This window comes from Galeopterus variegatus, unplaced genomic scaffold, assembly GCF_000696425.1.
Source record: "Galeopterus variegatus unplaced genomic scaffold, G_variegatus-3.0.2 Scaffold2581, whole genome shotgun sequence".
Taxonomy (NCBI): Eukaryota; Metazoa; Chordata; class Mammalia; order Dermoptera; family Cynocephalidae; genus Galeopterus; species Galeopterus variegatus.
The window spans coordinates 215,098-231,928 of record NW_007728692.1 but is presented as its reverse complement, the minus strand read 5'-3'; the positions used below and the strand labels follow the sequence as shown (position 1 = coordinate 231,928).

At 35.2% G+C, this 16,831-nt stretch overlaps 1 protein-coding gene across 1 annotated transcript in view; it reads left to right on the top strand.

Annotated features, from left to right (window-relative positions):
- Window positions 1-245: 245 nt before the first annotated feature.
- Window positions 246-16,831, top strand: part of LOC103598358 (glutamate receptor ionotropic, kainate 1-like) — a 79,438-nt gene continuing 62,852 nt past the window's right edge. Inside the window, exon 1 of the mRNA XM_008582352.1 lies at window positions 246-327. Within this exon, the coding sequence (XP_008580574.1) occupies window positions 246-327 (82 nt within the window). The remainder of the gene's footprint in view (window positions 328-16,831) is intronic.

Below are 16,831 nucleotides of genomic sequence, written 5' to 3'. Positions count from 1 at the left end.
CAAGACCCTCCAACAGCAAAAAGATTATGACTCACTGCAGGCTCAGATGATCCTTAGCATCCTTTAGCAATAAGATACTTTCAATTAAGGTACATACATCATTTTTTTAGATGATGCTATTGCACACTTAACAGACTACAGTATAGTGTAAACATAACCTTTATATTCCCTGGGAAACCAAAAAAATTGTTTTGACTCACTTTATTATGATACTTGCTTTATTAATGTGGTCTGGAACTGAACCCATGATATCTCCAAGATATGATGCCTGTAATCAAAATCCGGATGACAATTTGGAAAGCCACATGTTTGACCCATTTGTCACTGGTAGTCTACTTATATGGCATCATCTCTTCTTTCACATCATTCTGATCGGGTTTTCCTATTCTTCTTCCTTGTTTATGATACTTAAAATTGTAAACTGCATGTCACTCAGTCTCTTCAGTGTCCTCCCTGCTTTCTCATTGCCATCTGTCATATTTTTTGTCAGATGCATACTTTGTGCATTTATTGTTTATCTTCCATTGTTCAACTGGCCTCTAGTGCCATGAAGGCAAGAGATTTGTTTTGTTCACCTCTGTATCCCCAGGGCCTAGAACAGTTCCTGGCCCATGGTGGGTGTGCAGTAATTGTTTTTTGACCGAAGAAGTGAATGATCTAATTGGTATGTTGCATTCTCCACTTATGAGCTATTACGATCCACTCTTTACACACACTGAGACAGCAGTGAAATAGGTTTGGCAGGGCTGCCTCTCACCACCTCACACTTACAGCCGTTGCTCACCTGATGTCATCCAGCAACCCGCATCCCTCAGCCCTTCCCTCAACCCCAGGCTCACAGTCTATTGTACTCTTTCTTCCTTACTCAACTTAGCCTTTACCCTCCTTCATGTCAAATTTCCTCTTGCCAGTTCACTAAGCCCCTCTCTTCTTGACCTTCTGTCACACATGTTCTGCAGTTTCTTAAACCTACATCACTGAATCTATCGTGTCTGTGAGTAGCCAGTCACCATGGGAGAAAATATGATTGTGTGGATGCTATTTTGATGTTATGTCTTTGAACTTCAGCTTGAACTCCAATGCTGCTTGGCAAGATTTATGTAATGGTTAATTTTATGTGTCAACTTGACTAGGCTAAGTAAGGGATGCCCAGGTAGCTAGTAAACTACTATTCCTGGGTGTATCTAGGAAGTTGTCTCCGGAAAAGATAAACTGAGTAAAGAAGATTGCCCTTTCCAATGTGAGTAAGCATCATCAAATCAATTTCAAGAGCCTGAATAGAGCAAAAAGGTAGAGGAAGGGCAAATTTGCTCTCTGCTTGAGCTGGGACATCCATCTTCACCTGACTCTTAGGTCTTTGGATTTGGACTGGAATTACTCCACCAGCTTTCCTAGGGCTTCAGTTTACAAACAGATCATGGGATTTCTCAGCATTTATATGCCAATCCCTCATGATAAATTTCTTTCTGTATATCTATTTATATACTGTTGATTTTGTTTCTCTGGGGAACCCTGACTAACATAGTTTGTCACTGACATGTTTTCTGTCCTGTCTTCTACTCCCCTACACGGACAATTCCAGACATTTACATTTCAAGGCTCCTACCTTTCCTTAAGGAAAAGCCTAATCTCATGGCCAGGAGGAAATGGAAAATAATGGGCTGTGAATCCTCTAACTTTCACTAGCCCTCACTTTAAAACTTCTCTCTCCCCACACCCATGTTATCAAGTCTTCTTCACCTTCCTGGGTGGCCTGGCTCTCTCCTCAGGTATTAGCCAAATTACTCCTCTCTGGGACTGGATCCCACAGGTCTAGAGCAAGACCATAGTTTCTACCACAGACAGTACAAACTGGAGAGGATTTAATAATTGTCAACATATAGTACCATTATATTAAGGTTTATAGTTAGGAGAAATTCTAATATATTCCATGTCTGAATAATCATCTTAAAAAAAACAATGTGATAAACAAAACCCTCCAAATTTCTCATTTCAATTTAAAAATTCATATTAACACCTAAAAAATGTTTCTCTTCTTTTCCTCACTTCTTAAAATTGGCCCCAAAATAATACAGTAGACAGATTCATATTATATGCACACATATATATGTAGACATTATACATATATATGTATATACAGTCATGCATCTCTGAATGACGTGTTCTGAGAAATGCATCATTAGGTGATTTTGTCATTGTGGGAACATCATACAGTGTACTTACAGAAACCTAGATGCTATAGCCTACTAAACACCTCCAGCTCCATTGTTATCTTATGTGACCATCGTATATTTGGTCTGTCATTGACCACACATCGTTACACAGCACATGACTGTACATATGTAGATAAAGGCATGACGTCTACTATTAGAAAATTGTAAACAATCTAAATATTTGTCTGAAAAAAGAACTAAATAAATTATAATGAACTTATATAATGGGGTTTTACACAACCATTAAATGGTGTGTTAGAATTTTAATGATATAAAAATGATCGTGATGTATTATTTGAATAATAACATATAAAACTATATAAACAATTTAACAATGTTTTGAGAAATGCATGCTCAAAAGAAATATTCGAAAATATTAAGCAGAATTATCTCTTGGTGATGAAATTGTAGGGGATTTTAATTCTGTTTCTTATGTACAATATCATTTCAAAAATTATAACAAATGGCATGTTTTAGAAGTGTACTTGAAAGCATGCATAGTTTGACTTTTCACTTTAGGAGAGGTGTGTGTGTGAGTGTGTGTGTTTGTGTGTCTATATGTGTGCGTGTAATATATGATTAGGTATAAAGGTCACTTTGGCTTATTAATGTCAGGTAAATGGTATATAATCTAAGAGAAAAAATCAGGGTGCTTTGAAAATACCCTAAAAATGGATCAAGAAAACTGACAAGGAGTTAAATATTCTGGCAATGAGACTATGCTTATTTTCATAAAATACAGTTCTTGAATGTGCACTTTCCTCTGTTCACATAAAGACTAATAAATCTTATTCAGTCCTAACTGCTTTGGTTTGATGATCAAAACAGACATTTCCTCTACCTCATGACAGGAGGGAGATTTTTAAGCAGGCTAAGCACAAAAGCCTTTCCTGCTAATTTCTCCATTTTGACGTGAGTGAATAATAAGCATCCTTCCACCCGAACCAGATCTCATTCTAATGGGTATTAAAATCCCTTTTGAAAATGTTTTAGTGCTCCAGTTGTAAGATACCTTTGGGAAAGTGCTATAGTGTAAAGTCTCAAAAATCAGAAATCTACCTTTGTTTTGCATGTGGGAGGCAGACAAGACAATCATTTATTGTGGAGGAAAAAAGGTATGCTCTATTGGGCCGTTACAAAAGCTGTAATTTTATTTTGAAGTTCTCAAGTTTTGTTCTCCTGGTTTATGGTTTTTATGCTAAAATTATGGCTTTGTAATAGGTTGTGAGGCATGCTTTATGCACTATCATAATTATAAGCTATTACAGTTCATTCTTTGTATCAGGATGGTTTTATGGACATTTAAATGAACTTTCTGACAATGAAGCTCCAGCTCTAATAGTACCACATTAAGGCTACACCTGGTGGCATGCAGTCTCAGTTTTTCCATTATAAACAATTGGGAAGAGAAGAGTGGGATTTAAAACCTCAGTTGCTTGCCTCACCCTGAGCTACAGCCCGGCATGTAGATTTATCAATCCATTTGTATTTAAATAACTTACATGCGTTTTGCCTCACTGAGCCACAAAACCATCAAAGAGAAAAATCACCCTGGTGATTTCATATTCTTTTTGCCAAGGAAGACACCTGAAAGTTTGAAAACATAAAACACAAGGAGTCATTCATCCTTTTCCCTCATGGAAGAACAGAAGTGTCTATTGTTGCTTACTCTCTGGTGTCTACATATTAGAAATGATCTGTTAGCATGTGCAAAGGGTCATTTTTCACAGCATTTATGATATTTACGATTCAAAGGCTATTGGAGATGGTGACCTTATTCACAATCTCCTGCAGTTGACCATTGGATGAGTACACATTTTTCCAGCTGCAGTTGGCTAAGTAGACTCTTGGATAAGTTGTAATTAAGAATTTTAAACATCCCATGTGGGCAGTAGAGTTTTGTTGTAGGTGAGAAGGTGGCCAAGGTTTCAGTAGCTTTGTAAAAGAATTCCTTTGAAGTTGATGAAGAATCACACAAAAATGTGAAAATGAAATTAAGTACTGACAGAATCAAATTTCCATTTTAAATGACCTTCAGAAAAAATGAAGAAAATCCAACTGAGAAAAGAAAAAAAAAAAGCATGCACTAAGAAAACGTAATGTGCTCCCACAAAGTGAGGATGTGAATGTGAGAGGAAGCATTTACTTAGGGCTTCTATAGCCCCTTAATTCAGGCCCTATTATGCATAGGAATTAGAGCCCAGATGCTCTTTGATCAAATTGTTTCACACCACTGGGAAACTATTTATTTCATCAATGTTAGCTAAGTATTTTTAAATCATTACTGTGCAAATGCAGCCTTCTAAAAAATATAATGTATTCTTTAAAAAGAAGTCAGCAGTACCATAAAACATTTCTTCCACATTTGGTTGTAGAATGTTTGTCTTCCCTCTTTAGGACTCCCAGTTCTTGCATATTTTAACACTTCCATAAAGCTGTAAGAAGGGGGGTTGCAGGCTGTTTTCACTCAGTGTTCTAGAATTCACTAATGAAGACAAGAATGAGGAATTCCAAATACATAAACAGTCCTCAGGGGATGAAGAAATGAATCCTGGCAGATTGATAATTGCCTAATAAGAATCAAATCTCAGACACCTGATCTAACTCTCTCCTACAAAATAGGAAGCACCAGTGATGTAAGCTTTTTCTCACAGGAAATTATTGCATTATAATCATCCACATTATAAAAATGAATCAATTGTAAAATGTGGGACATTGAAACAATCATTTTGTCTGATTTTGTAATAAAGAAATTATCTGGTTAATTACTTGGCCATAAGCATAGATTTTGTAGTTGAGGTTATATTCATATTAAAGCTATCTTCTGCTATGTACATAGCCCAAGTGAATCTTAGGAAAATTACTTATGCAAATCTCTAAAAGAGGACACACCATTTCAAACTTACTAGGCATAATATTTCTAGGTAGTTATTCTTGTTAATTATGTTGGTTCATGTAGTAGTTCAAATTACATCCCCCCAAAACTCACCAAAGCTTGAATTGTGTCCCCCAAGTTTTATGTATTAGAAACTTGGTCCCCACTGTGACTGTTAAGAGGGTGGGAAATCTTATTATGGTAACTGAAAGGTGGGGCTTTGAAGATGTGATTAGATTGCAGGACCTTGCAGTAGTGAATGGATTAAAAATGGTGGTCGCGGCATGGTTCTGAGGGCTTTAAAAGAAGAGGAGAGTCTGTCTCTCTCTCTCTCTCTGCTCTCTCTGTTCCACAATTTTTGCAATGTGATCCTCTGCCATCACTGAAGTCACCACCAAAGAAAGCCTTCACCAGATATGTTCCCTGGACTTTGAACTTCCTAGCCTCTGAAATTGTGAGCAATATATTATGTTTTCTTTCTAAATTACCCAGTTCTGTGTATTTTGTTATAAGCAACAGAAACAGACTGATACAGTTCACAAGTGGAAAGTGAAAGATAAGACCTGTGAATCAAACTGTGTTATTCTAATGTCTACTTGAATTTACACATCAGTGAAATTAGGATTCTATTGCTAAGAAAAAAAGAGCATTTGCTTTGCCTAGAGTTGCTTGTGTTAGCTTTAGAAAGTATAGACAGAGTAAAAGCAATATTGGAGTTAGGGGGAAAAAATAGAGTAAAAATATCAGAAGTACAATAATTCCACTATTCATCACCAGGAACATTTGTAAAAGCTGGTCTATTGTTCTATGTGCATTAATTGTGAATATACTTACAGAATGATATAACATTAGGAAACTTGTGCTCTGAAATAGGTTTCCCAACTTCTCTGGTAAGGATCAACTGGGAGCACATTAAAACAAGCAAAGAAAAAGCAAATTTCTAACTCCTTCACTTGGAGATCCTGAAAATCTGTTTCTTTTAATAAGCTGCCTTTCTCATCAGGGAAATTTGAGAACAATTACCATAAACTATTGATAAGGTAAATGCAAACCAATAGCTTACCAAATCTATAAAACAATAAAAAATTTAATGATAAAAATTTGTTTTTAAAAACAGTTGTAATAAATGTAATGGTTAAGATTCGGTACTAGATGCCTTTATAAAGAGAATAAAATTCCATTAGCTAATACTTCAATTTGTTTACTGGACAATACCTTAACATTCTCAAATTTTAAAATTAGTTAAGTAAATAAATAGGGTTTATTTATTTCATCATTTAAACGGAAAAAACTTCCAAATGATGCATTTTAGAAAGTAAATATTTAAAAATATCTCATTATCAAGTAACTGGTATTACTTGAAAAATATTTAAAATTGAGATAGACTGTGAGAATAAATTAAAAATCATCTATAATTCAATTTCCTAAAATTAGCATCTATTAACATTTCATTGAATATATTTTTAGACATTTTTTAGTCACAGAATTTTGAGTTTAATTATTTTTTTAACAAATCTTATTTTTTCTTCTTATGTTGTTAGAGAGGAAGAAAGAACGTGTTGGGAAATAGAACAGATTGGTGGGAAATAGAGAGGAAGTTAATACTAGTTTGTTTTCTAGGTCTCTTTCATATAATTTTTACACAATTTATATAAGAACATGTATTTACATTCTTTAAGTCTTTGTTTTAACTACCATCTAATCTTAGTTTATACTGGCTAAAAATAATATAAAAGTAGCATTCTTGGGTGTTGGTTGGTTTGTGTTTTTTTTCTGATAAGACGCTCCGCACAGGCTAATTGGAAGGAACCAGCCACAGAGTTGCCACTGGTCATCTTTTCCTTGATTAATGGCTTTCTTCTAATCAGAGTGTTCATTATCAATGAGGGCCACAGGGAGGGCAGCCCATCCCAGCGCATGTCATTGTGTGAGGGGTAAGACATCATACTCAAGCTCTTCTAAGGTCAGAGATTTGTTGTAATGAAACCTAATCGACAGTCCTTATAGAAACCCCAATTTCTTAGAAAATAAGAATTTTTCAATTTTCATATGAGGAAAGATGTCTTTAATGATTTAATCAGGGAAAAGCTCTTTGTCCAAATGCTTTCTACCCATGAGTGTCATGCAGCCCTGAATTTGTTTGTTGCGTTGCTTGAAAGAGAAAGAACATATGGGCCTTTGGAGGGAAAGAGATGCAGGAGGGTAGGTGGAACACTTAAAAACAACTCACGGTTTTTCTAGACCTGAATAAGTAGTTCCTTTCTTATTCCAGTCAGAGATTTCACAGGTTGTTGAGCCTGGAACACCTGCTTCTAAGGCAGTTTTTTTATTTGCTTATTTGCTTGCTTGTGTACTTTTCACTTGAGGAACATAATATCTGACTCTTTTATAACTCTTCTTCTTCTTTTGTTTCCTTATATGTATTTTCTTGCTGCTCTCATTTATTTTCTTTCTGTTTTGAATGGATTTCTTTTTAGTCACCTGCGTTTTTTTCTTCTTGCTCAGTGTCACCTTAGCTTCCTAAGGTCCTTTCTCGAAAGGAGAACTTAGATACCTCTTCCTACAGCCCTGGGCCACTGTGTGTGCAACCAGCTGTGAACATTTTAAGAAAAATGGCAGGTCTCTCTCTGCAGTCTTTCTCTACCCTTTTCATCAACAGTGTTCCACAAAGCCTGGACTTCTATCAAGTGGCCTGTCTGGTAAATGGCTGTAAAGTTATGTAGAGGAGGGAAAACTTTCTCTTTACCCTCTGAGGGTTTTATAATGAATCTATGAAATAAACTGACAACCGGCAGATTTAATGGTACAACATTTAATAGTATCATAGTGATTAATGTAGCTTGAAATTGGGGAACTTTGCCAGGGGCTCTGCTTATTATTTGAATAAATAATTTTCTTCTTTTAAATTATAGAAACATGATCAGAAGAAATCTAATTAGAAATCAGTGTCCAAATTTTAATGAAGTCTTGAGCAGCTTGGGTCTCTTTCCTAATTAAAGGTATTTTATAAATGAAAGAGAAGAAAATTCAAAGGTGACTTTCTGATCATTAGCTTTTAACCTATGTTTCTGAAATTGTCTATGGTCTGTATAATACATTATGCAAGTGAATGAAGATAAATATTTTTTTTCTTTAGAAAAAGGGAGATGGGCAAATTGCTCAGAAGTCTTGAAATGTAAATTATGCCCATTAGTCCTTCAGGAAATATCTCTCCATTAGAAAGCTTAATTCAAACTGATTCTCTTGGGAAACGGTGAACCTCATTGCTTAATAAGCATAGTGGGATTTTTATACAGTACAGAAGCTGTTGTCAAAGGGAATATGGACATGCTGCAGAGCTTTTACAACTAAGTTATCTGACAAGGAATGATGACCATGCAGCCTGGAGAAAAAAAAAAATTTTCTGAACCCGAGTTCCTACATTTCTTCTTGGAGGTTTAGTGAATATTTGAAATCTATACATTTTAAGTTCTTCTGAAGAAATGCAGTCTTAATTTTACAAAGTTATTTCTGACAAAGAAATGTAAAAACTGATGAAAGTGAAGGCACAAACTCTGCTCTCTATGACTGAAGAGTTACTGTATTGATGAAAAATCCCAGAAGTTTTAAGACCTTGCCTTGTCAATCAAGTCTTACAGTAGATTCGGGGGAAACGATTCATCAAGTCTTGGGTCTAAAGCTGAGAGACTTTGTAAAAGACACTACAGTTAGGAAAAAACATTCCATCCAGGTAAAGCAAGAGCTTTTACATGCCTTTCTACTGTAACTACTGGCCCAAGGACATGAATTCTGTCCAGTTCTATGTCTCCAAAGTCAAATCTATTTTGACTTGAACAGAAGTTAGAGCAAAGTGCAAAAGCGATAGAAATGTCACTGTGATTTTCATACATTGTAATTTTTAGAGAAACAGACTTTACAACTTCTTCCTGCAGAAATTTAAAGGATGTCTTTGAGTGACAAGAGCTGAGTTACAGAGAGTAAAAGTACTGAGTGCTAGAATGCCCAGTAACGAAGGTATTTCTGATCATGCATGTCAGCTCTGTTACTTATTCTCCAGACTCTGATGTCTCACCCACTTTGGCTGTATGTAGCAGCAATAAGTACATGCGATCATGCTTTGTCGTTGTCAAGTGCTGCTGAGTACCTACCTCTGTTCAAGCTCTGCCCTGTGCATTATAAAGGTACTGTTGAAGTAAATTTTTTGCAAGATGCAAGGTCCATGACATCTTTTTGCCACAATAACAGACATCACTGTTGATCCCTGGAGATGACCCCGATTCATCTTGTCTCTCACCATCACTTTGTTAACAATGGCATAAGCAACAGCAATTCTGGTTCTTGCCTTTCGGTAAATTCTCAGGATACATTTTCACCATGTTTGTGCGTGTTCATGACAACTTATTCTATTCTTATTCAGTTGTTCGTGTTTTAGACACATATGGCACTTGTTTGTAGGCTTTTAGTTACTTCACTTAATTTGGCTCTTTTTTTTTTTCTGGTCATTGGATGAATAATAAATGAAACCAAGGGTTTTGTAACCATACTGACCCAATTCCAACCCAATCTCTTATATACCAGCTATGTGACAGTGGGAAAGCAGCTTAATTCTGTAAGCCTCGGTTGCTTTTCTAGAAAATAGGGATGATAACATCTATCTCATAAGATAATTAATTGGGGGGATTTAATAAGATAATAACCTATGTAAAGAACTTAGCATTGTGCTTGACACTTGGAAAGTACTCAATTTATATTTAAAAATTTATATTTTAAGCCTAGTTACTCCAGTAGAAAAGGGGTGCATTGGGAAGCGGTCTTAACTTTTCTCTTTCATCATGGAAGTAGAAACATTACAGTCCAGATGGTTGAATCTGCAACATACATTGGTGAGAGGGTGACTCTGTGGTGCAACCATGGCCCACAGCTCCCTAAGTCTAGTCCCAGGCAGGGTCAGGAGTAGGTGGAGACGAGTGAGGTGATTTGTGCTAATGCAGTATTGGATCCTGATTTTATTCACAATTTAGTCATTTTGTTCATCAGACTTTTTTTTTTTTTTGGCATTCATTTTGATTTTTAAATATTGAATGAAAATATTGCTTATCCAATTACTGAATTTGGGGGCACACACTTAAAATGTATATCCAAGATAAATGTCTCACTCACCTCACCTGACTCGAGACCTGGCTCCTGAATGTTATGGCTCACCTCACGCCAGCAGTTAGAATGGAGTGAACCTCTTCCCACCTTGAGTTGGCTTGCTTCAGTTGATTAGCATGGTTCCAGGGGTTATTGCCAATTCATTAGGCCAAACCATCAGCAGTCACTAGTGAATCCTCCTGTGCCATGAACTTGAGTGCAATTTTAACTCTAATTATGGCACCTGTTATGAGACAGTGTGTCTCCCAACACATGTGTTTCTGAACATCCCTGAATTGAGTTATGTAGCAATGAGTGGGCACTCCTACTCAACGCCATAGAGTAGATATTAAGAGATAAGGCGGTCAGTGCTCTCCAATTCCCCAGGTCACTTAAGAGTTTATCCAATATTAGATTACAATTCACTGTCCCTTGTCCTATGAGGAGCTGGATTCTGAACTCTAATGAAAATAATGAACTATCAGATTAAATTCCATCTTAGGAGAAAATTAGGCATTGGAAGCAAACTGACACAATGCTGACAAAGTGTTTTCAATCATTCAGTGTTCTTATAACTCTGATTGCTATCATGTCATATTATCATACCATTTGATAAGTTAAAAAATTGAAGGTCAGAGAGATTGATTTATTTCTAAAGAATCCCAGGAGAAATTAGAATCAAAGCTGTAAAAATATTTACAGGTAGAGGTAACTTGTACAGGTAGTTCTGTAGTCCTTTTCCTAGCCCCTGAAATGATGTTGACCAAGGTACTCTCTGATTTGTATCTTAGGGAGAATAAAATGTATCACAGTGCTTTTATGTGGCATGGATGGCAATAGCCAGTCCTCCCACAGATATCTACCTACTTTCTATAAACACAAAGATGTTCATATTGGTCAGGTTACAGGGTGGACTACTGTCCTGGTTTTACCATTAAAAGTCCTACATTCCGGGATACCTTTCAGTCCCAGGCCATTCATGCTGGTTGGTCACCCTCGTTGCCAACCAGAAATGTCCTCCACATTGCAAATACACATTGATTTTCTTTTCTTGTTGTTCTTCCTGGTTAATTTACTTTTTTTGTTATTCACACAAATTACACTTGCTTAATTTCTGCATTTAATATTAAGCCCCATCATTACTCTTTGTTAATACTTTGGACTTATTATAAACCAAAGACAACCATGGGAAGAAGTGTGTAAAGAGCAAATTATACCTCACTTGTCTGAAACCACAAAAACTAATAGAGCAAAAAGTTAAAGGTGATCTAAGTATATATTACAAAATTATAACTATAAAAACCTGCTTAAAACACAGGTTAGATCATGTTAATATTCTAGGCAAATCTCTGGACTATCTCCTCATTACCCATTGCCAGTTAAAACTTACACTCATTTATTTGTTCATTTCATTAACTGATTACCTCGTATGTGCAATGTCTTGTACAGTTGCTGAGACTATAAAGACAAATAAGACAGTTTTGTCTTATTGTTCAAAAAGAGAGACATATAAATAAATTAGTGCCAAAAAAAGATCAAGAGATGCTCTGGTGTACAGCTGGAGCACAAAAAAAAAAAAAAAAAGTAGAGAAAAAGTTAAGCTGTATTCCAGTAATATCTGTCCCATATTGACCAATATGTTCCAAATTTTAGTCTTTTTTAATGCCCTGCCTATTTCTGCACATCTCAAAAGTCCACATGTCCATCATAACTAAGCTTAAAAAGTTTAGGAAGCATATCTTAACGTTACCCCAATCAAGACTTACTATTCACCTGTCTAAAATTCTGTAAAAAATAAAATTTATTTTATTATAGCAGACTTATTAATGTATTTTTGGCTGGTAACCTATTTCGAAAAATAAAGATGGTTACCTCACACCATAAATCCAAACAATTTCTAAATGCATTACTGCACTAAATATTTAAAAATCAACAGAAAAAATATTAGGCAATATTTCTTGCTTTCTTACTCTGAAAGTTCTAGCCAATGAAATAAGCAAAACAGAAATGATAAATATTTGAAGATAACTACATTATGAGAAAACTCAAAATAATAAACAGGAAATTAAAATACTTACTAATCGTAAGAGAAGGCATGATGTAAATACACATACAAAATAAAATCAATAATAACAAACCAAGAAAATATAATAAAAGACCAAATTCAACTGTGAAAAAAACCTCCTAAAATATCTAGGAAAAAATATTAATGTGTGACCTGACTTGTTTTTGAAAACTATAAAATAAAACTAATAAGTATAAATGTCTTAACATAATTGTCCTATGTTCTTAAACAGGAATATAAGCTTTTTAGTATTTTCAAAAAATGTAAAGGATTAATGATACTCTCAACAGAATTCCAATTAATAAACAGGCAAATATTTCAGGAAAATATTATGTAAGAGTTATTGGATCCTATAGAATGGGTCATTTTCTCAGACAGTGTTATAACCAGTATAAACACAATGTGATGCTATGTATACAGAGACAGAGTGGTCTATGGAACAGGAAAGTCTAGAAATTAAATTATATAATAATTTAATATATGACAAAGGTAGTGTAACATATCAGTATAAAATTACATACATATATAAATATGTATACATTTATAATTATAAATAGCATGTATGCACATAATTATATATAGCTATATAGTTGTATTAGCTTTTCCCCTAATACCATACACCAGAAGAAATTTCACCTGGATTAAATAACTAAATTATTAAAAAATAAAAAATTTATAAAAATCTTAATAGCAATTATATAAGCGAATATTTATCAATTCTGTGGTAAAGGAGAAAATTTTAATTTTAAATACTTCAACAGTCCCACATAGGCTAGATTCTGTTACTGTAACAAAGAGTTCCTCCCCAAAATTGAGGCTTAAAGTCTCCAGCCAGAAAGTGAAACAGGTGACTTCTGCTTACAAGTCATTGAACAGAACAAGTCACACAGTCCCACCCAAATCCAAGTTAGGTGCAATTCACCCAAACATTCAGGAGGGAAAGAACCAGAAATATTAATAACAACTACAAATGTTTAATGTTTCAGGGGAAAAATATCTACATGTTTGACATAATAAAAATTTAGAGGTTTATCTGCCTAAAAATCTAATCAGTATTAAGAGCTAAATAATAAACTGAGAAAAAATTTGCAATAAAAATGGCAAAGGTTTTATATCCTTATGAATAAGAAAGTTAATTTAGGTCAATAACAAAAACAATGATATCTCAAGATATAAAAAAGGCAAAGGACAGGAACAAGTAATTTAAAATTACAGATGTGTAAACAGATAGTAAATAAGTTCTAAAAATTAATCTCATCAGTATTCAAAAGGATACAAATTAAAGCAATAATAAATGCTTTCTTTCACAAATTGTCTTAAAACCAAATTCTGAGTGAGGCTGCAATTCAATCGAGCATTTCTATGCAGTGGATGTAAGTATGAATTGGTCAGCCTTTGCTTCTGCATGTCAATTTAGCATTATGTAACAAAACTCAAAACTATTTGCACCTATAACCTAACAATTACATTTCAAGTCATTTTTCTTTCTCCCAGTGAAATCATGGAAAACACCAAATGCCAGTCATAATAGGATTTATAACAGTGAAGAATTGACAACTTACACAAAAAAGTGGGATGGGTTAAGTAATCCATGATGTATCCAGGCAATGAAATATTAGACAACCATGCAAACGTGGGTTGTTTTCAAAAGAGATGCTTATGGCATAGAACTATGTCATAGTGGCAGAAGATGACAGGATAGTATCATGTTAACTACTTCAAAGAAAATTCAGGTGTGTGTAGAATTAACTAAACTGTTAACGGTGATTGTTTCAAAGTGGTATGATTGTATTTTGTTGCTGTTTTTTTCTTTCTTTCAACTTTTTGCCCAACTTATATGTGTGTGTGTATGTTTAAAATTAAATTATTTAGAATAAAAAAAAATGTTTACATACACACCAAACAGCAGGGAACAATGTGAGAGTTCACAGAGTGCAGTATATTTTTAAATATATGTAAATAATCAGTAAAGTGGACTTTCAGATTTTAGAACTTTTAAAGTAAATAATGTGTGTTTCAAAGATTCTGATTTGCAGCATTCTAAACACAGATCCCTCTGTGACATGATGTTTAACTGTGCTCTACTTTTGATCAACTTGTAGCTTTCTAGGACACATGTACTAGTCAAACTTACTGGGACCTAACTACTTCACAAAGATTTTCTCTGAGAAATAACTTGCTTCAAGTTTATTCATTATTCATGACAATGCAAGCTCTCAGTTCATTTTATAGTGCTGGATCTCAGAATGTAATGGTGAGCAATCTAGAAAGGTATGCTCTACTGAAACACGTGGATTCTGGGATAACTTGATGAACAGTAATAAATACAGAGTTTTGGGTGGAGACTTTAAAGGAAGGGGATTGTGGTAAATAAGTAAGTGTTTATATCTGAGATTCTGCATCTTTTTAGGTGTTCCAAGATACTATTGTCACCAGTATACCATTTTGCACAATTTTTTAAATCGGTAAATAAAAAATTTTATTGAAAGGATTTGTTTTTTAATTTTCAAATACCGGAACACTTGGAAATATATAAGGATATTTTTTTAAAAATGGAAATTATTAAGAAAGAAAAATAAGAAGAGAATATAGCAAAGTATATTGTATTTTTAAATACAATATTTTAAAATAGTATTTATACAGTGTTTTTAAATATTTACATTAAATGTTGAGTGGGCACCCCACTCGAACATATCTGTTAGATAGGATTGATTAAAAGATGCTCTTTTTCATAGAAATACAGAACACCTTCATGTTTAAGCTATTTTTGTAAATTGGAAAAAGGAGGTAAAAATTGATGGCATAATTAACATTAATTTTTCAAAGAAAGTGTCATAATTAGAGGGTTTGTATTTCTGATCAAGAACCTAATATCTAACTTTTCACTGAAATGAGCATAAAACAAGACTAAAGACTGAAAATTATTTTAGTCCCCAAAAGAGCAGGACTCTGGGTAAAATTTTTCCAAATGTGTTTCTCAAGACAACAGTTCCTCTGCATGTCACAGTTCCCGGAAAACTGGCCTAGAATCAAATGAATTTGAGGAACACTGGATTAAACAGTCAAATTGCTTTCTTTACTGCAGGATTTCTGAGAGACGCACATGTCTTTGCGTGGTGTGAATTTCCAAGAGGGATGATACTAAGCAGTACTCAAACATTTGACCGCTAAACTCCCTTTGTGTGCAGCATCTCAGGGGTGAAATCTACACACTCACATTGGAAAATCCTGCTCTGTTGGAGCTGGGCACTTTCATTTGTTCTGGCTTCAGACATCAGTGCTCATCTGTAACAACAATATTTCCTTCTCAGCAAGAGCAAACTTTAGCTTGAAAAATGGCAGAAATAGAGAGAAATTAAACTAGGGAACTGGGATGAAACACATAACATAGCTTTTCTGGAACTCTGGGTTGTGAACTTGGGATATTCCATTTATTTAACTCATTTGTAGATAAACAAAATTGTGAGAACTTTAGCATGACTATTTGCCATTTAAATGAGATGTTAAATGCCAAAAATGTAACTGTTCTCAAGAGATATTAAAGCAATCAGAGACTTGAATAAAGTTTGGCATGCATTCTTTGGCAATATTCCTGGTCCGTGTCTGAAATCTGCAGCTGAATAGCAGATGAGCCATTGCTCCATAATATTAAGGTGCTGGCAGCCTGATGAAAAGCGAGCATTCAGAGAAGATCAGAGCTTTGAAAGTGCTTGGGGACAATAGGCCATAATGGTTGGGAGAGAATGAGAAATCACTGCTAGAAAGGCAGTAATGGAGCAAGTCAGGCAGTCTCACCGCATCCTTTAACAACTACCCTCTTCCTTTCCTACCTCTTTCACAGGCCTCCTTGTCTTGGCAGAATCAACTACTTTGGGGCATAGTGTTAAGGCACAGGGAAGAGAATCAGTTCAACCGAATGATCAGTTTTGGGAGGACAATGTACTATGTCCAAATCATTGCATTTAGTCCTGGCAGAGAGGCAATTTTCAATGAACCCTCTCCCTACCCTCGAGGAATAGGCAGGCTCCAGGCTTAAGATTAAATGCCAAATATATAGTAGAATCCCCCAAATATGCAGTAGCTTTTGCTATCAAGACAGAGGGCAGGTTCACCTCTGACTAGAAGAAATCAGGAAAGATTCCATGTAGGAGGGGACAGAGTGGGCTTCTTGATATGTTGATGAAGTAATTGACTGCTGTACATAGTTTCCTTTTCTGCAATCTACCGTGAGTAGTGCCATCTATCCCAATACACTGGTGTATTAGTCAGGGCTGTACAGAGAGACAGAACCAATAGCATATTTGTAGAACTATATGAAAGGGAATTTATTAGGGGAATTGGCTCACACAATTATGAAGGCTGAGGAGTTCCACAATAGACCATCCACAAACTGGACGCTGTGTGGCTCAGTCCAAGCCTGGAAGCCTCAGAACCAGAGAAGCGAATGGTGTGATTCTCAGTCTGACGTCAAAGGCCTGAGAGCTGGAAGTGCTGCTGGTGTAAATCCTGGAACCCAAAGGCTGAAAAGTCTGAAGTTCAGATGTC